The sequence below is a fragment of the Rhagoletis pomonella genome, unplaced genomic scaffold (genome assembly GCF_013731165.1).
Source record: "Rhagoletis pomonella isolate Grant_MI unplaced genomic scaffold, Rhpom_1.0 Rhpom_scaffold_01533, whole genome shotgun sequence".
In the NCBI taxonomy this organism is placed as follows: Eukaryota; Metazoa; Arthropoda; class Insecta; order Diptera; family Tephritidae; genus Rhagoletis; species Rhagoletis pomonella.
This window is the reverse complement of record NW_023460087.1, coordinates 883-21,779: the sequence shown is the minus strand read 5'-3', so window position 1 is coordinate 21,779 and position 20,897 is coordinate 883. Positions and strand designations below refer to the sequence as shown.

Sequence of the window (20,897 nt, the reverse complement as noted above, 5' to 3'; positions counted from 1 at the left end):
CAAATGTCAGCTACGAGGTTTTGCAGATCCACGATACGCGGGTTTGCGCTTTAAAGGACGATATGCTTCTGAGTAGAGATAGTATTTTGAAACCTATATTTAGCTTTCATTTTTAAACTATTATTGATGGAAATATCCAATATACGCATCCATGGATAAATGCCGAATTGGAACATAGTTGCGCAAATAAGGCATCCCCATCAATTATAGTTTGGAAATAAAAGAGACTGATGCCTTGGCTTGACAGGGCCAATAATAATCCTGGCTAATAAAAACCCTCTGTAGGAACTGCCACCAACATTAACATACCTGGAGCTGAAGACAACCATCATTGAATCTAAATCACCAATATTTATCGGCACCTTGTGATGTAGAAGCAACTAAAGACGGCGTGAGCTGAATATCCTCTGCTATCGAAACAGTTCCTCTTGGAGCGCCACCTCCCCCAAATGATGCTCTTTTTCCTTCTTTTATTAGCGCACCTTAGCTGAGATTCTATTCCTAGTACTTTGCGTAGAAATACTTTGGCCTACATATTAAACATTTACATTTTTCAACCAATTATTACCAAGTGCGATTATTCTCGCGTTGCTTGAAAAAAGGTTAAAGTAATATTCCGGCAATTTTAAATCTAACGCACGTTTTTATTAACAGTTTTTACATTTTACAAATGAAATGATACATATTTTGTTAGTATCATTCCTTAGTCCCAAAAAGGAGTATTTCCATTTCCTCCACCTATGATTGCATTTTCTCAACTTTTCGCTTAGTTTTAGGCACTTTATCTTCCTCCAATTTTTCATCGACCCGTATGCGTTTTCCCTTTTTGACCTGCTCTTTTGTGGGTTGTGTTTCCATTACCCGTTTTTTTGGAGCTTTGTAGCTACCCTGTCCAGCAGCACGTTCAGCTTCCTCCACCGTGTATGGCTCCAATTCTAACGCCTTCATACGACGTTTGTGCACTTTGGTGCGAAAATGTGCTTGCATTGCATGATCGTCGATGAAGTATTTGGCACAGTGTACACAGTAGAATTGCGCGAATCCAGGCTGATCGAGATCCACCGGTTGATTGATGAGCTCTGCTGATTGTGTACGCAAATCGTCGTCAATTTGGTCGAGATCACGTCGCCGACTGCGCACACGCCAACGGCGACGTAGGTGCGTGTCACCGGAGTGCATTTTCTTGCGCTTCTGTACCATACCCATTTTGATGCAGCTCTTTTGAAGATTACAGTTGCACGGAACTAATTTGAAATGCGAAGTGTGGAAGCTAAATTGGAGGTAAAATTTCTAATTAGTTTAAAGCTTTTTATTTAATTGAAAAAAATGAGAAATTACCAAACTGCTATTTTGGACGACCACGAGTTTCTGTTTTTATACTGCGTACGCTTTCCCACACAAACAACAAAAACAAATGATTTTGACATTTTCTTGCACATGATCAGAGGTGGGCACTACCACAAACAAGCGTGAGCTAAAAGTGAGCATGTGTTAGTGTACCTAATTCATTTTGCATGCTGTCGTGTTCTCATCGATGCGCTCTCGCTTGTATACGTACACGCAACGCTTACGCTCTTTTAGCACCTGCTAACTCTCTGCCCATGCCTGCACATGATGTACGCAATAGAAAACGAAGAGAAGAGAAGGTGTATAAACTCTGAATGGCAACTTTTTCCAGCCAACAACTGGCGAACGCAACTTATTTAACCAGTACACCTACATATTTTATAAACCTTCAATTTCAAATATAAAATTTCCCTACAAAAATTATTTGATTATGTATTATACACTCTTATAAAGTTTATTTGAAACACACATTTTCTTTTAAAATACCTTTATTTTAACAGCCCTATTTGCGTGCAATGACAAAACTCTCTGCTATAACTATTGTCATGCTTATAATCAATTGTCACGTTTAGGTGTACAGAGGGCAATTTGAAAGCTCTAACGCTGACAATTGCTATTATTTTTGTGGTGACCTATTGAGTACGTGACAACGCTAAAACACATGTTAATATTTTAAATTTTATTAATTTTGCCGAAAAAAGTTACAAATTTGTATTAATATGGTCACATATCAATATTATCTCAATCAAAGCTCGTTTTTTAATCACCCCGTTTACACAGGCAAATCTCAGATTATTCGCCGTCAAATTTGTTGTGCTTGTTATTCTCACATCTCAAGGAAAATTTATGTTTCTTCTCTGTGCCACCGTGATCACGTTTTTCTGCTATAATAAGCAATATAAATATATTTTAACTTAACATTTTATTAAAAATACCTTTACAAACCTCTTTTACTTGCTAGCGTACATTTTTGTTTACTTTTACATTTGGCATTTCTCCTCTCTTTCGCAAAAACAATCGATAAAACTAGGATGGACACCGAAAAGTTATCCATTTCGGTGTATTTTGTTTAAAAGAAATCCAGTCTGTTGCAGTGGCAGTCAAAAAGAATAATTCAATTGTAAACAAAGAACAGATGTTTCACTACAGAGAAACTTTCGCCACAATTGGCAAATAAAACGAGCTTTACTTATGACTACAGTTGATGACACGATAATGACACTTGACGGCTGTGACATTACACGATTAGGGCTGTAAGATAAGTTAAATGTACAAATTCGCTATCCAAGTTCTCCTTCTTTAAATTTATTTGACTCTGTTTACTGGGCAATCTCAATTTGGCTTGAGGTGAAAATGTTATTCACCAATTTTGTTAGTTATTGACAATTTCCACGCTGATTCGTTGCTGTCAGCTGTCGCTTTCGCTGCTGCGTAGTTTGTGGAGCGAGCCTAGCGCGGCAGAGTTGTCAATTGTTCGAAAAGCTTTCAAGTGGTTGGTTATGTGAGTTTTCCATTGTAGCTAAAACTTTAATTATTTTGTTAAAAGAGCTAAATAAGCATTTTTTGTTGGAATTATCGAAAAAATCCCCTAGGGTGCAAAATTTGATGCAGTGCCAAGCGTATATGTATGTCCGCTTAATGACAAAGTGACTCGAAAGAGATAAGGGCTTTGGAGCCAAAAGTAAAATCGGTGCATAGTGCGAACGCTGCATGAAAAAATAAAAATCGCTAGCAAATGAAAATCAGCGCTACTTGAACATCTGAGAAAATTTAATTGGATTGAATAAGCTGCTGAACACATTCCAACAAAGTACATTCGACTGCTGCAGAAACCAACAGCGACCTAATTGAGCCAACTGGACATTAGCTGGCACAGCCATCAGCAGCTGTGTCTCCCTATTGGTCTTCCAGCGGTGATAGCGGGGCAAAAGCGGTAAGTTGCACACCACTCGTTTTATCTGTGATTTTATCATTACAAACTACTTATGTACTATTATCAGCAGCGCTTATCGCATTTTACAGCTATTAATACTAGGAGGTTTATAGATATACGCCATAAGCTATTTTAGTTTTGTTTTGTTCATTTACCGCTCATAAATATTTCTGTTGTCGATTTTATATGTTTTAATGATTTGGTGTCTACAGTCAACACAATTCCATCAATGCCATATTCGTGGATAGGTTGGTTTTTCGAATGATGTAACTCATCAGCCAGCAAGGCAGTCACGCAGAAAAGCGCAGCGTTTCAGCGTTGCAATCTGCTTATTTACTTACCGTGCAGGTATGCAAAAAGCTAGAAATACACAGCAACGTGTCGTGGCATGGAGCGTTTCGTTGGGAGTAAAATCACATTGTTGCTAATCAACAACCAGTTTCTCTGTCAGGCGGAATTCGCATAAGCGCTGTGTCAATTATCGTTTGCAACCGCACATATGCTGCTGACTACTTATATTTGCACTTTTATAACAAACTCTGTGGCTTGCGGTGGGAAACGCAAGCTTAAAATAGCTGAGTGATAAATAAATTATTACAGAAAATAAACCCGAAAAGGTAGTTCATTTAAACTTTTTCGAAGCTGATAATGTAAGAAGGCATACAATGCAGAAGTCATTACATTGTACGACTTGCCAAAGATCTTGAGCGGCAATTTTCTTACAAGAAGAGCTGTCTACTATTTACAATGACGAACGTACATACACTGCCGGTACAAAGTATTGTCACAGCAAATTTTTCACAATGCAAAAATTTTCATTATAATATTTTTCCGCTAATTTTTTTTAAGTTTTAGTAGCCTTAATTAGTGTTAGCTGAGTAGTCTGTAAGAATATTCTGTATTCCAAGGCTGAAATAAATAAATAATAATATTTTTCCGCTAATTTCGTATAAAAATATTGTTCATTCTACAACAAAAAATATAAAAGTATAGTTCCTAACCTCTGTGCAAAACTCGCGAAAATTCAGCAAATTTTCATGAAAATTTTCAACTTTTTAATCTGATTTTTTAGAATTTTTTTTTAGTATAGAGAATTGTAGCACAATCAATTTTTTTATAATAAAGTGCAAGTTTTTTCACGCAATTTCTTCCATACAAAAAATGTTTTTCGAAAATACTTTATATGGAAAAAATGCCAACACCGTCAACAAAAAAATTCTCAAAAATCAACGCGATTTTTTACTAACTCCGAACTTGCACTTTTTTACAAGAATTTAATGAGCAGCAAAACTGCATACTCAAAAAAATTCTAAATGATCTGATTAAAAAGTTGAAAATTTTGATGAAAATTTGCTGAATTTTCGCGAGTTTTGCACAAAGCTTAGGAATTTTATTTTTATGTTTTTTGTTGTTGAATGAACCATATTTTTATACAAAATTTGCGGAAAAATATTAGAATAAAAATTGTTGCATATATTGTGAAAAATTTCCTGTGCCAATACTTTGTTCCGGCAGTGTTCATATTTTAGATACCTTCTGCTTTAGCGATTTCTAAATAATCCTTATTATATACATGTATCACTCATTTACTGCAATCCTGTGATAACTCAAAAAAGCAACACTCGAGATAAACGGCTTTAAAACAGACATCCAAAATAATTATTTTAATACTTAGGATCAAAAAAGTAGCATTGTTTTAAGATACGGTTCTTTCGTCTTTGTATTATAAATATTAACGTGAAATATTTTTTTTTTCGTCTCGCAGGACGAATATTTTCAAATGGAAATTATTTACACCTTCTCTTAATAATTATATTAATTTCAAGGCGGAAATGATTTACGTCTTTTCATATTAATTATACGGGACTTTTATTTTGCTCGTATCTCGGGAAATTTAGTTCAAGACGAAAATGATTTTATTTTAATAGAATTGGTACACTTATAGCCGATTTCTCGGCATTTTACGTAAACTTCTCCGAATGCGATTATTTGAATTTGATATTCTAGCATGTGACACCCTTTTCAAAAAACTAAAATCACGTAAAAGCAAAGCCCTTTGACATCTCATTTTTGAAAATCGGACGAACGATACAGATTCGATGACATGAACAATCGTGGCTTTAAATCTCCGAGCTCGATTAAGAAGTTTCATTTCAATGAAAGTCCCATAAATGATGTACATAATTATTAAGAGAAGACATAAAGGCAGTTTCACACGGTTGGTACATTTTTACAGATTTTATATTGGGCTATTGGAACAAAATAAAAAAATTGGGACGGCATTTTCTTCGTAGTAAAGTCGGACTTTTTACCCCCTTCCCCCCGCAGGCTTGTTCTATACGGAAAATATGTTCCCTTATTTTTTTTATTTTGAAATCAAAAAATATTTAGAGGTCGCCCAAAGCGCCCAAAGTTTTCCATGTGTTTTATATGAGGAAAAACGACTTTTCGTAGAAATGGTATAGAATAGTTAAAAATTCATATTTTTGTACCAAAAAACTATTTTTATCTGCAGGAAATTCCCAGTAATAATACCTAGTTTTTTATTTAACCATTTTTTCATCGCAACTATAATTTATCGGTCCGCCAAAAACCCACAAAAACCCCGAAAAATTCAATGGGGCGGCCAATAAAAAATCGTTGGTATTAAAAAATGATTAAATAAACAATTGGGTATTATTATTGAAAGTCTCTCGAAGAGAACCAGAGTTTTCCAATCGAAAAATATTGATTTTCAAGATTCTATACCATTTCTACGAAAAATTTTATTTTTCCCATATAAAAATACATGGGAAACTTTGAGCGCTTTGAGCGACCTCTAAACATTTTTTGGTTTCAGAATAAAAATAGGGGTCTACCTTTTTTTTGATAGGGGGTGAGAGCATTACAATTCCGACTTTACTGTTTTTGGACCACCCTAATGTACACACATATGTGTAATATTTTTATATTTTAATTAGCAAAAATATGTAGATAATTATGTAAGTGAGTGAATTTTTCAAAAGTCAATTAAATTTGTTCGCAAAATCCTAATTTTCCACGGAAATTTTCGCTTGATTTACTTTGAAATTATAATTTTGGTGGCGGAGTGCCGCCCCTACTTCGTTGAACATTTGAAATAAACACATACATATCGCTCATTTATTACAAGCTTTTATTTAACATCGCTTTGTATGTACATACACTTGTGATCAGCTAATTAAGCCAGCAACATTTTGATCAATTTTGGCTATTTTTCTTTTGTTTATTTATTGGTTATTATTTTTCCATAAAAATCTAGCTCATTATATAACAAACACTACATAAATTCAGATTTCAAACTTTGTGCAAAAATTACGAAAAATCTGCAAAGTTTTAGCTAGATTTTAAATTTTTGTATTCAGATTTTTTAGATTTTTTTTAAGTATACAGTTTCATTCCCCATTAAATTCTAGGGTAATAATGTCTTAAGTTGCTAAAAAATCGCGTTGATTTTTAATGTTTTTTTTCTGACTTCATGACGCATTTTTTTCCAAGTAGCACTGTTGCAAGTTGAAAACTTAGCTGAAACTTTGCAGATTTTTCATAATTCTTGCACAAAGTTTTAAATCTGGATTTATATGGTGTTTGCTATATAAAGAGCTAGACTTTTATAAAAAAATAATAAACACTAAATAAACGAAAGCCAAATAGCCACAATTTACCAAAATGTTGCTGGCTTAATTAGCTGATCGATCACACGTGTATCGTGTTTTCGTATTATGACATTCTTGCAGAAAAGGTGGTATATGTTTGTATACACTATAGTTTAGCAATCAAAAGCAATAAACAATTGCGTACATACTTATGTATGTATAATCACGAATAAGTGATTGTGTAAAACAAGTTATTTGGATTTTCTAAGCTAAAATTTATTTAAATCCTGTTACAGTGTTCGTGTATGTATGTATGTATGTATGTATGTACATACATATGTGTGCGCCTTTTTGTTTGTATTAGCAATACTTTGTTTCCAATGTGTAACTGGTTTCCAAGTGTTTATGTACATACATTAGGGTGGTTAAAAAAAACAAGTCTAAAATGTTAAGCTCTTACGCCCTAGGATTCTTTTAAATGGAATAAAAAAAAATCCGTATATTGTTAAAAAAAAATGATATTTACAACTGCCTCAAAGCCCATAGAGTTTTCTATGTATTTTATATGGGCGAAAAACACTTTTTCTTTTTTGTAGAAATGGTATAAATTAAAAATTTGTTAAAGAAATAAATTGGGTATTGTTATTGGAAGTCTCGCAAAGAAAAAAGAGTTTTCTTATCGAAAAATATTGATTTTCGAGAATTCTATACCATTTTTACGAAGTAGTGTTTTCCCCCCTTTAAAATATGTACATAGAAACCTTTGTGGGCTTTGAGGCAGTTCTAAATAAATTTTTTTTAATAAAAAAATACTGGTATTTTTTCCATTTGGAAAAATCCTAGACGGTGGGAGCTTAACATTTTACGCTTCATGCATGCATTTTTGGACCACCCTAAAGTACAGTAGAATCGCGAAAAAGTTAACTCGCGAAAAAGTTAATCGCTCGGCTAGGTTAACCGAATTGCAGTGTTCATGTACCGCCCTAAAAAATTAACTTTTCTGAGCTTATACATTTTTCTGAATTTGTTTACGGGTATTCACCGAATTTCTTTATGTCGTAAGCGTTCGAATTAATTTGTGAGTTGTGTACTGTTTGTGGGTTTAAAAAATGTCAACAAAAAAGAAAAAGTCAAATTAAATCCTAGTTTCTTTTCCGTAATGATGAAAACTAAGTCATTGAAATAAATTTAGCGTGTTTTTTCCTAAAAACTCTGTTTATTATTATATTTATTAAAATTTTGAAAAGCGCTTAGAAAAGTTAATAATTCGAAAAAGTTGATTACCCTTGGGACATTTCGGTTCACTTTTTCGAGATTCTACTGTACTTACATTTTAAAATTAAACAAAAACTACGGATTTTTTTCCATTTAGCAAATTCCTTAACATTATGCATTTTTTCTAAAAACTGTCACTCATTCTGCAACTCGTAATCCTAATCCCATAATGGGATAACAATGGGATCATTTTTTTTTTTTTTTTAATTTTTAAGTTAATGAAAAATTAACAAATTTCGTCAACGTAAAGAACCCTGACTGCGTCAAATCAAATGCTTTAATCAAAAAAGATTATATTGTAGAGGAAGAAATTAAATGCATAATTGCTACGATCAATTACTTTCGCGAGTTGATTGCTTTCGTTTACCTTAAAGTTTAATCAAACGTTTGGATATTCGGCCATGGCGTATGGGTAACATTATATCCTGCTCACATTTCATACAAAAAAAAAATCATTAGTTGTATTAGTTAGTGTTCATTCACTTACACAAGATACAACGAATACATAAAAGAGCGAATACCACGATTTAATTTTGATTGATGCATTTGATTTGACGCAGTCAGAGTTCTTGGCATTAAGTTGGTCAAAATTTAATTAGTTTTTCATTAATTTGAAAATTCGACTAAAAAAAAAAATTCCCATTGTTATCCCATTATCGGACTGAGTGCAAGTGTTTTAGAAAATATTTTCAAGCAAATCAATAATCAGTACATGTTTTGTTGGAATCAACTTAAAAATTGTACAATAATACTCCGAGTGTATTTTTACTATTAAAAATAGCTTCTCATAAAAATGCAATCGTCATGTGACAACATCAAGGCGCACGCCAGAAATCGGAGGAGAAGCTCGGCCAAACACTAACATATTTTTTAAGCGCCAATCTATTGTTAAAAAATTTGAGTGTTTCTTTTTTTGCAAAAATCCAAATCTTGAAATCGGTTGGATAAAAAGTGTAGAAAATCAGGAAGCCCTCACTCAATTAATACTATAACATAACAAATTATAACAAATCGAAAATGCAAAGCCAAATGGTGCCCGAATTGGTCTGGAATGGCCACATACATATATGTGTATGTATAGAAATATCAGTTAAGCTTTTTTTTTAAATTATTGTTGAATGCGGAACTTAAAGCTGAGATTTGTAGATTTTGTTTAACAGAGTCGTTGGGAATAAAGTTTAATTTTTTTATCATTTCCTTTTTACATACAGTCATGTGAAAAATAATAGGAACACGATATTTTGATAAATGTTAACTATTTTTGATTTTTTGTTTAATTTTTAATATTTAAAAAAAATACACAAAAACCATCTAAAAGCATGTTCACATTATCGTAATTTACGGCATTTTTGTAATTTATAAGCAAACCATGCTAAAATCAAGTAATTTCGCTTGTTAAAATCTGACAAAATGAAGAAAAAAAAATTTTCATTTATTTTAGCCCCCATTGTTGAGGAAATTAAAAAAAAAATGCCTAAAAGTATGCAACCATTTGTTTTTTGAAATCAAATACAAGCCACTTACTCGTACGTATACGCGCTATACAAATTATCAAAGAAAATGGGAGCGTACTTGATTTATGTGAAGTAATTTGATCGAAACAAAGTAATTGTAATGTGAATATAGTTTAAATCTAAATTTCAAACTTTGTAGAAAAATTTGAGAAATTTTACAACAACAACAAACTTTTTATTAAGAACTTCTAAAAACAATTCTAAGTATGCAGTTTTATAGCCCATTAAACTCTAGATCAATAAAGTGCAAGTTTCCAGTGGCTAAGAATTCGGGTTAATTTTTAATATATTATTTTTTTTTGCCGATGGTGTTATTATTTTCCTCCATTTCGAATATATTTTGTATGGAAAAAAATGCGGGTCACCCTCCACTTGAAACCCTCACTTTGTTAGGCTAGAATTTAATTAAAAATAAAATTTCGAAAAAACTCAAATTTTGTAAAAAATACCATTATATTTCTACTTCTAAAAAATTTCTTTTGTTCAATTGTTTTTTACGTTTTTTATTATCCTTCAGACATTGATTCCATTTGGTTTTGTTTGAGTTTCTTTACTCAAAATACTTTTACACGTTTATAACTTTACCCTTTAAATCTGTCATAATGTTGTGCTTGGGCGAAGACCACATTTCGACTGAAAATAAAGAGGGGACTTGGGGTACAGGCCGTTACTGGGTACGGTTTTCGCTTCTTAGAGGATCCCTTTAGCCAACTTAATGATGAAAAAGTCCTATATAGAAACTTTATTTGTTTTTGTCGCACTGTGCGGCGGGTTACTTCTAACATCTACATCTGATATCGGCGTGGTGGTTGTGTTTGGCGTTCGTTTCTTTTTTTACTAATTGTCTCATTTAGATGAAGCTGACTGTATGTATTCTACTATTTGCGCTTCAATTACTTCCCCTATCTGCGGTGACAAGAATGCCATTGATTAGAGTGACTCTTGTAACGGAATTCCTAGAAACTGCATTCAAGATAATTTTGCTTATTTCGTAGCATAAGGTTATCCATACTTAAGAAGAAATATATGTACATACATATGTACATATTTTATCATGTCAAATGAAACAACATTCTTACATATACATATGTATGTATATATTTTAAATTTGCATCATGTTTGGTATTCGATTAAAACGCATTCGACACCCGCCCATCCACCCTTCCGGTCGCCAATGTCAATGTCAAATCTGTTAAGGCCACCATCTGCCGAACATTGATTGACGCATAATTAAGCAGCAAATAACCGCACTAATTACTGTCACTATCAGCTGTCAGAGTCACTGGCCACTAATTAATAAATATATGCATACATACTTAAATAAATAAATAAATAAATAATAATTAAAAAAAAAGCCGGCAAACGCACTGCCACACACTCGCGCGCGCAAATTGCCTGATTCACGAACATAACCATCAGCAGCGGCAGCAAGCCTAAACCACCAGTTGCTCTGAAACAGCTGTAGCTTGCATTACAATTAACTCTTAATAAAAGGCCGATAATAACAAAAATCAAATACTGAAAGTAAAGTTTAAGATTCCATAGGTGGAAATTGCGGTGCAAAGGCTTGCATTTATTATGATTACTGATTTGTGTGTAATTCTATACGAACATGGGCATGCGCGCAGCTGCATTGCACGATTATGCTTAACTGAAAAAAAAAACGAAAAAAAAACAAAAAACAAATAAAAGCGTACAAAATATAAGCGGCTTTATTAGCATACGCCAGGCGGCGCGCCATGGAAATACGATAGCAAATCGGCTGAAGCGCAATAAAGTCACGTTGTAAAAACGGAATGCCCAGCTCAGCGTGGCTATTGCAACAGTTGAAGAATACAAATACATACATACATATGTATGTACATAGCAGTGCAAAAGTGGGTGTGTGTGTGGGTGGCAGCAATACCCCCCCACATGCAGCCGCAGTGTGTGCTCCATGCAGCAGCGTGCTTGGCCTGCCGAAAATTCGAAAGGAAACTATTCCAGTAATTTTTTCCGGTAAGTTCAGCAAAATCAGCAGAATTATATTTTTTTTTAATGCTGAATCACCAGCTATGTATATATGCAGTTAGTATGGCTCTAATGGCCGACTCTACCAGCTGTGGTGAATTAGTCCATACTACATTCGTACATACATATGCGCGTGCTACGGTTCGTATGCGCAACATTTTATGGGAACTGTAATTCAAACGTCTCCACTACAGCACTCAAAGCAACTTAAATTGCGCTTGCATCAATTATTTATTGCACAATTCTCCATTTGCTGTGGCTTGCATTTTTTTTTCAATCCCCCAGTTTTGCTGTCTGACTATCTAAATAGTTTCCTTCAGTTATTAGGCACTTTTGCTGTTTCTTGTATTTATTTGTCATCACATGACTGCTGTGCTTCGTTAGAGACTGGCTCATTTCAAGGCAATCCAGTTGGGCGCTGCACAAAGTCACGCTGCTGGCTTCGATGGTGTAAATGGTTGGCAGCGTCTAAGATTTTACTGCTTTTTGCCGTTGTGCTTGTACAGCTTAAAATGGTAGCTAATGAGTGGAAAAAATAAATGAGATTAGCTTACAAAATGCATTTTAGGGGCGTGTACACCGACTGATGTTGGTACATATGTGAGACAACTTTCGCTTTTGAACTGACGGTGTAGAATGCCCTACATTTTCATGTATTGCTTGGCTTGAGAAATTTTTGCGAAGTGTTGCAAGGTTGCAGTAGTTAATTGTGTTTTCTATTTTGTAAGAAGCATTTTTGAAAATTGATATAAAAGGATGTAATTTTTCAAACCAGTGTCAACCCGAATTAATGCAGTTAAGAAATAAAACCGTTTCAAAACTACACATTTCGATTGATACCCATTTTGTAAAACATTATTCATTTAACTTACTGAATAATTTGGTGGCAACGCCTTCAAACACGCAAAAAAAAATCTAGAAATTCGCTTAACACTTTCAACTTGTGTATAATTTAATTTAATTTAATTTTTCAAACAGGTGGCAACCCTCATACTACACAACTACATACTTCTTAAGCCTCTTTTGTCCGACAACCATATTTTAATGCACATTTTAATTAAATAATTCCCTTAATTTATAATAAATAATTAGCGGTGATTTGTCTAAAACCGATCACGCAGCAATACTCGAATGGTGTAACAGCACTTGCGGCAAAAATTAAAATTACTAGTTTAGCACGAGTAAGTTGAAATTATTTGCAATATTTCCGTGGCCATTGCCCTTGCAGTTTTAATTTCCAAAAGAGATTTCTACAAACCTGTGCAAAGGACTTTTTGGATGTTTACATGGGAAAGTGCACCTGAGACATCAAATTTCAGATTTAAATCCCGAATAAAGAATACCAAAATGACCAAAAAATCTTTAGGAAACTCCCAAAAACAGTGCCGAGAAGCGTGGAAAAAAAATCACAAAATGGCCGACATAAAATACGAAGAATCCCAAAAACTTTCCGAACAGAAAAAAATATCTAAACGCACCTAAAAGTCCCGAAAAAAATTCCGGAAAGCTCTGAAAAAGCCACGAAATGTCTGGAAATAAATGAAATCCCGACAAATGCATGTTCATTTTGATTTACCGCCCCTAGCTAATAGCCCACAGTGTCTATTGCCATAAGATTTTGTAGATCAAGAAGTACAGAAAAAATCTGATTCATAGTATAAAATTAGGTGCTTCCAAATTAAAAGTCTGACTCGAATTTCCACCTCTTTAACCGTTGGCGACTCTTGTAACTTGAATAAGGGCTACAATTTACGTATATTTACCTGGAATTTCTGGAGCCCCGATAGAGAAAGTGGACCTTTCCAAGTTGTGGATGTCCTCAATAAATACAAGGCTGGCATCCCCATAGTACAAGAATTACTTAACGAAAGATAACACGGAACCGAGAAGAGCATCTACAATATCGAGCTATCGGGACAAGAGGAAAGAAGAGGCATGCGATTTCAGAACGAAAGAAAGAGCGGTAGAAAGGCTTGATTGCGGGAGCTTAAAATGCTAGGACACAAGAATATATATGTATAGCCTGAAGTTCTGCCAGAAAATAAGGTAGCAAAAGAAAGTTTTTTTTTTAAAAGTCGGGAATACAATGACAGGCATTTGAAGTGCGCGCACTTTTCAAATTCGGCATTAGAAAAAAAATTTAGATAACGAGTTTGTTTTCTAAACTGAAGGAATAAGTCTTCTATCAAGTAAGAACAATAAAATAGCGGTTATCTATATATTTTTTCCCGCGAAGAAGAAATGCAAACAAGCAAACAAAACCCACTTCAATTCTCATATAAAAATTTAAGATTATCGTAAATTTATTCATGATCCGATGATCGGATGTAAACCAAATTAATATGGGACCACCTGTGGGGTATCATCTTTCTAATCGGTAACATACATAAAAAAATATTCCGACGAATTGACAACCTTCCCCCTTTTGTGAAGACGGTTAAAAAACGATTTTCACTCACCGAAAACCATGACGAAATTTCAAACTCATACACACTCTTCAGGCTAAATCACCTATTTCTTTAACCAGTTGTGCTTTAAATACATATATTAAAAGCGAACTCATGGCATTCATAATGGCAATTTAAAAAATTGGCAAATTTGCACCATCTTGGCAAATAAAAAACTTTTGAATGGGAACCAAATTTTTCAAAGCTTTCATTGCAATCAAATAAGCGCTGATTAAATCAGCACAACATGAGAGTTTTTAAGAAAACAATTGGCACACGACCAAGCCAGACGTGCTCGAATCCGCTTTAAATGGTGAAAGTGATGCGTTGACCGCGTTGTGAATGTATCAGCAGCAGCAGCAGCTACAGCAGCAAACAACAAAAGCTCTACATAAAAATAATATGTAATAATAATCCAAAAAAAAACAGCAATAAAAACTAGTTAAAGCAAGCGCTTGTGTATACTGTATGTATGCTATATTTATGTGTAGCAAATACCTGTGGTCAAAAAAGTAGCACCTCAACTTTTTGACCAGTTTTCTTTTGTTTATTTAATGTCTAGCTTTATATAACAAACACCATTATCATTATTATTAGGGCATACATATATAGCGCTACGACAAACACCATACAAATCCATCAAGATTTCAAACTTTATATTCAGAATTTTGGGAAAACTTTTAGGTATGCAACTTTATAGCCCCTTAAATTTTATACTAATAAAGTCAAAGTTCATACGTAGAATACAAGGTTACGACATATGGCGTAGATGGCTCAATTCTTGGAGTTGCCAGATTCCTAAAAGATTATCTTATAAAAATATACTATTTTAGTAAAAAAATGCGTCATTTTTTATTTTAAATATGAGTAACACTGATATACATATAGCGTTTGACAATTTATTTTTATACTAAACTTAAAGGGCTAAAAACTGCATACGAAAAGTAATTCTAAAAATTCTGAGTACATATTTATAAATAAGAATTATAAATTCGTTGGAATATTTTTTTTTATGTATGTAACCGCATAACTTTGGACCACCTGAACCAATTTCGATAATTCGGAAATATGGTACCTCAAGGGGGGTCTCATTCTAATTCGGTTTAGATCCGATCATTTTATCATGAAGAAATTAACAATGCTCCTAAATTTAAATATGAGAATTGGATAATGAAATTTAATTAAAATTTAATAAACAACAAAAAAAAAATGTCAAAACTGGTCCAAATGTTGAGGTGCAAATGTAGTCGCTTGCAAACTGCAACTGTACTATGTAATCTCAATAAAAAATAATAAAAATTAAATAAATAAAAATTGTCAAAACTGGCCCAAATGTTGAGGTGCATTTTTTTTACTGGCACTGTAAAGAGCACTGAAGTCGCTTGCAAACTGCACACGCTTGTCAAACTTGGCTCTAAAGTTTCGCAAACGCCTGGGAAAAGCATTTTTATTTAAGTATTTGTTTGTGTTAGTTGATTTTTGCGAAATACATAATTTCTTTCACAATTTGTAGTTAGTTTGCCATAAGTAAGAAAGCGCTCATGTATATAAAATCTAATTTGTACTCACTTATTACTGATGCTTAGCAGCAGTTATTTGTTTCTTATTTTTGCATTTAATTTTAGTTTTTATTAATTCTTAACTCGCTACATGCGCTTGTCTGCAATCTCAACTGCAACTTTGTTTACGAATAATAAATTTGCGTATGTACATATGTATATATGAATGTGTTGTGTGCTGTAAAGTATGTACTTGTAAGAACACTTGTTATCATCATTAAATGATGGCTGTATGCTAGCGGCGACTTTCTTATCGTTTGCCTTCATAAATCTTGAAAAAAAGTACGGTTTAACCCGCACTCAGTGTCAACGCGGCAATGCGCTTTCGTTGCAGTTTTTTTGTTTTGTTTTTGTTTGTAAAATATTTCAAAATATAATTCTCAGTTCGTATTCAATGTCCAATTAGTTTACGCTCTCAATCTCCAAGTACTTTGCATATAGCCTTATTAATTGAAGGATTCAAGTATAGTACATACTACTGCATATTAGTATGGATTTAAGTACATATTTATGTAGTATGTACCATGATAAAAACATAGCAAGGTATAACCGTTCTCTCAATTTGTCGGCCATGATTTTTTTTTTGAAGTTTGCCAACATTTTAAAATCATATAAAAGTGAAAATAAAAAAATGAAATTGTTCGAAATTGTTGTTGCTTGAGATTGAAAATGAAAATGTGTGTGTGAGATTGTGAGTAAATTTAAAAATGAAATTGTTTGGAAACGTCAAGAATTTTAAAAGTGACTCTCAGCGGTTCTACCTTACTATATTTTTATCATGGTATGTACATTAGACCGTACCAAAAAAAAAAGGTTCGCCGCACACCCCCAAGGCGAAAGTATTTGCACAAGGCAATTTCGGAATTTTCTGTAGTATTTACCCACCAGACTTCAGATCTTATTATCCTAACGTACCACCCTAATGTCAATAAATCAAAGCTCGCCAAAAGTCATTAAACTTTTGCTAATGAAGTAAATTCATTATTCCAGTAGAACTATTTAAAAAAAAAAATTGATTGTCGAATGCATGTGGGTGTCACCGAAAAATGTTAAAGGTTCGACCAAAAAAAGTCTTGCGAAAATATTTTAGGCTCACGGGTGTACGGCGAACTGTTTTTGTTCGCTTGTAAGGTTGTACGGTTTCATGTATATTCATACATATGCATGTATATATATTTGTGTATTTGTGAATCGGTTAGCCTCCACTCTGCATTCTTTCTTGAGCGCAGCACAAAACTTGTGTGCAACCGATAATTGAAAATTCTTGTCCTTGATCATCAGCAATACTACCCATCAGAATGTTCAGAAGAAAGCATTTTTACAAAAGTAAGGAAAAAAACCAAATAAATATATACTGAAAATAATAAGAACAATTACCGTTATTGGCTGTCTCCCACCTTAACGACTTGCGCTTTAGTTTTATTCGTATTTACTCGTAGTTTTATTTTTCTCTTGTCTCCACTTAAGCGCTACGAAGCAGACAACGAAGAAAGTATGTAGGTTGGCTTGCAAATTTTTCCTTTTAAGCGGGTATTCCGACATTCTTATTGTTCAATTCTTCATAAAAAAGGAATGTTTATGATGTGCGAATATTTCTTAAACCGGCTGAAAGCCCAGTGGTACTAAGAATTATGCCGATTTTGTTCGTTATTTTTCAATCAAGAATTGGTTGTTCCAAAATCTGAAATGACATCTTTGTTAAACAAATTATTTGAGTCGAATTCGACCTCTTAACTTACATTCTTCGAGGTTCTGGTACAATGAGAGTTGAGAGAAAATGTACAAAGCGTAATTATTTGAGTCTAAAAATAGTAATATTCATATTTTACTCAGTGTTATGAGGCTCCTAGATATCTCATCCGTATAAAATTTGACTTCTTCTTTTTGGAACCAGAATATGAATTTCTTTGACCTTGAATCAATTTCAACGAATACTGTGCAATACTCTTCGCCGTTTTCGATTGTGGAAAATCGGCTGCTCATAGATTCTATATTGTCTTTCCCTTGCTTTGCACGTTTAGTTTATCTACTTTCTTTGAAAAATTTTCAGTGCTTTAATCTTATTTTTGCATAAAATAATTTTTCATAAGCAAAAATGGCGGCAATGAATAAATAAGCCTACTTAAGTATACATATGTATGTATATATGTATGCGCATATGTGTATTTTTAATCTTTTTAACTGAGGAGAAGCGGTGCGTCTGACTTATGAAGGTGGGTTCAGGGAATTCTGTAGTTGTCGTTGTTGAAAGAAAAAGGAAAAAAGTACAATTCTCATTCACATAACATTATTCTTTTTTGTGTATGTTTTCGTTTGCTTCCTACTTTCTTTCCTTTGTTTCGTTCTATGTACATCGTTGCCGTTTTTGTTTTTGTTTCTTCTTTCCAGTTGAATCGTCAAAGTGCAATAATATTTCTTGCCTATTTGTCCGCCTGTCATTTGCCAACCATTGTCGTCTGCTGAAATGCTGTGTTTTGATTGCAAATTTGTGATTTGAGCTGGCGCAAAGTTCTCTGGATAAGCCTTGGCTAACTGAGGATGAAGGTTAGAGTTCAAAGGCACAACTAGTTGATTGTGGGACAGTTTGACAATGATTTAACATCGAATGTGTACTTTTTTAAGTAAATATGTATGTACTTAATTTGCTTTCATTTCGTTCGCCAACATGAGTTATTGTATAATTCTCAACTAGTTTACGCCATTTATTTTATACATGTTTTGCTTAAATGGAATAACTTTTAACTGTCTTAAGATCAACAAATTTTTGAGTACTGTGACGGTTCTTCTCTACCTTTTATTTAATTTTTCTGGCTCTCCTAAAAAAAATGTTGCAATAAGTCAATTAGCGGCTTAGTGTTCTCTAATTTCCGGGTCTTGGCAGCTATTTTAGTGAGGGCACCCTCAAAGCATCCTTCCGCAGGTTTCTGTACCTAACCGCATTGGCCTTAAACTTGGCAATGGCAATCACTTCATCAATACTTAAACTCATCAATGTATGTATGTTTGTCTTTGCCTTTTTAGTAGAATCATAAAGCAATGCGCAATTTTAATTTCTCTCCAATTAAAATCGAATGAATACCAAGAATCAGGCAAAGTCTTTGCTCCACAGCAGATGACTTGCTGCATTTCATATTCCCATATTTGTCTTCTTCACTCGAACACCTGTTGATGTGAATGTTGTCTGTGGCTGTGTCTGACTGACTGTTTGCCGGCACAAAATAAAAGTTTGCAATTTCTTTTGCAATACATATGTATGTGTGTATGTCTATTGTCGCCTTGAAGTGGCTGCGCACACACACCCTTAACTATGCATGGATGTACATACATACATACATATGTACATACATATGTAGCTATTACGTGTATTTGATTATACAATATAGATTTTAATTACTCGTGCCACACTGCGTATACGCAACGCATTACGTGCATAGAGTGTGCAATCAGCAACACTCGGAGGACACTTTAAGTAATGGAGTTGTGCGTGTATTTCTAGTTGGGTAACACACGCTTATGTGATCATAGACACATAGACACGTACTTCCATATGTACATATGTATGTACTTAGAATAATGTATTCAAAGATAATTTCCGCATTATGAATATGCTTAATTTAACACTCGACAGCTAGGTTTTCCTGAATTACTATTTTAGTTGCGGTTTTATATAATTTATGTTTCGTGTTATTTTGTTTTTGAAGTACGGAAATTTGCTCTAAAATATATTTACAAAATCTACTTTTAATATGCTTATGTAAATTTGAACGACGCACGGTGATATTTGGTGCAATAAAAATTTAATTTCAACAAAATTTATTTACTTTCTCGAAAACCTCGAAATCTGTCAAGAATTTGTAAGAAAAACATAAATTGGAATTTAATTAATTTGCGTTTTAACAAAATCCTCTTAAATAATTGTATATGTATGTACATTTATAGCCTATTTCCAATTAGTCTTAACTGCATAAACTCCACATTAGTAAAAAATTTTTTCAAAACAAGTAATATTTAAGCAAAAAATACATCCAACTTTAATGTTCATACAAAAATTCAGGAATACCGTTCATTTTTTCATGATCCAATGATAGGAACTAAACCAAATTATTAGGGGACAACCCTTGAGGTACCACCTTTTCGAATTATTAACAACGGTACATAACTAAATTCGAAAAATTGTCACCAAATTTTCAAACCCGTTTTGGTATGCAGTTTTGTAGCCTATTCAATTTTAATATAATAGAGTACAAGTTTCAGTTGGCTACAAAGTACCGTTGATTTTTAAGAATTTTTTTCGCTCGCGGTGTCGCCCATTTTTTCCCATACAAAGTGTGCTCGATAATTTTTTTATATGGAAGATAATGCCTCGCATCGTCAACAAAAAAAAAAGAATTCAAAAATCAACGGTCTTTTCTAGCCACTTGAAACTTGCACTTTATTGCACTATAATTGAATGGGCTACAAAACTGCATACCAAAAATTTTCTAAAAATTCTGAATAAAAAGTTTAAAATTTGGTGAACATTTTTCGAATTTTTATAATTTTTGTTCAAAGTTTAAAAAGAGGATTTATATGATGTTTGTTGTATAACTAAATAGGCTTTTATAAAAAAATATTAAACATAAAATAAACTAAAGAAATATTTAGCAAAAATTCTTAAAAGTACGACGAGTCTATTATTTCTGCCGCCAGTGTATTTTTCAAACTTTTGTGAGAGCAGAACACAGATTTGTACATACATATGTATGTAAATATTCAGTTGTAACATCACGCAATTGTAGAATACTTTTCCATAACTTTTTACTTTGTGCTCGAAATATTTGTCCCGCAAAATTTGTTACAAACATTCCTAGGCAGGGAAAAAAGATGAAAATATGCGACTATTTTTGAAGTAGAAGTTGTTTTCAATGGATTATCTTCAGACTCAGAATTCGACCAAGCACAATGCAGTGCATAGCATCCGGAAGGAGCTGAACTGCAAAGCGTACCTTTGAAGGGATCAACTTCCCGTCACATATGTGTGCATCTTCATACATATGTGCTCCCAGATTTGAATCACAAGCGTCCAGATTTAAGAATAAAAACCGATTCATTGGCATGCCATTTTTATGAACTTTTAAGGCATCAAAATACCGAATACGGTACAAATAAGAGACATTAAAAGAAATACAGAACATTTGGCTTCCCGTATTTAATATACA

The 20,897-nt window shown here is 33.4% G+C and overlaps 1 protein-coding gene across 1 annotated transcript; it reads right to left on the bottom strand.

The window, feature by feature from the left end:
- Window positions 1-623: 623 nt before the first annotated feature.
- On the bottom strand, window positions 624-1,436 carry LOC118752477 (zinc finger protein 593 homolog). Its single transcript, XM_036487385.1, has 2 exons — window positions 1,339-1,436; window positions 624-1,270 (listed from the first exon to the last, which is right to left on the bottom strand). The coding sequence occupies exons 1-2, from the start codon at window positions 1,425-1,427 to the stop codon at window positions 739-741; spliced, it is 621 nt and encodes a 206-aa protein (XP_036343278.1). The 5' UTR covers window positions 1,428-1,436; the 3' UTR covers window positions 624-738.
- Window positions 1,437-20,897: the final 19,461 nt, after the last annotated feature.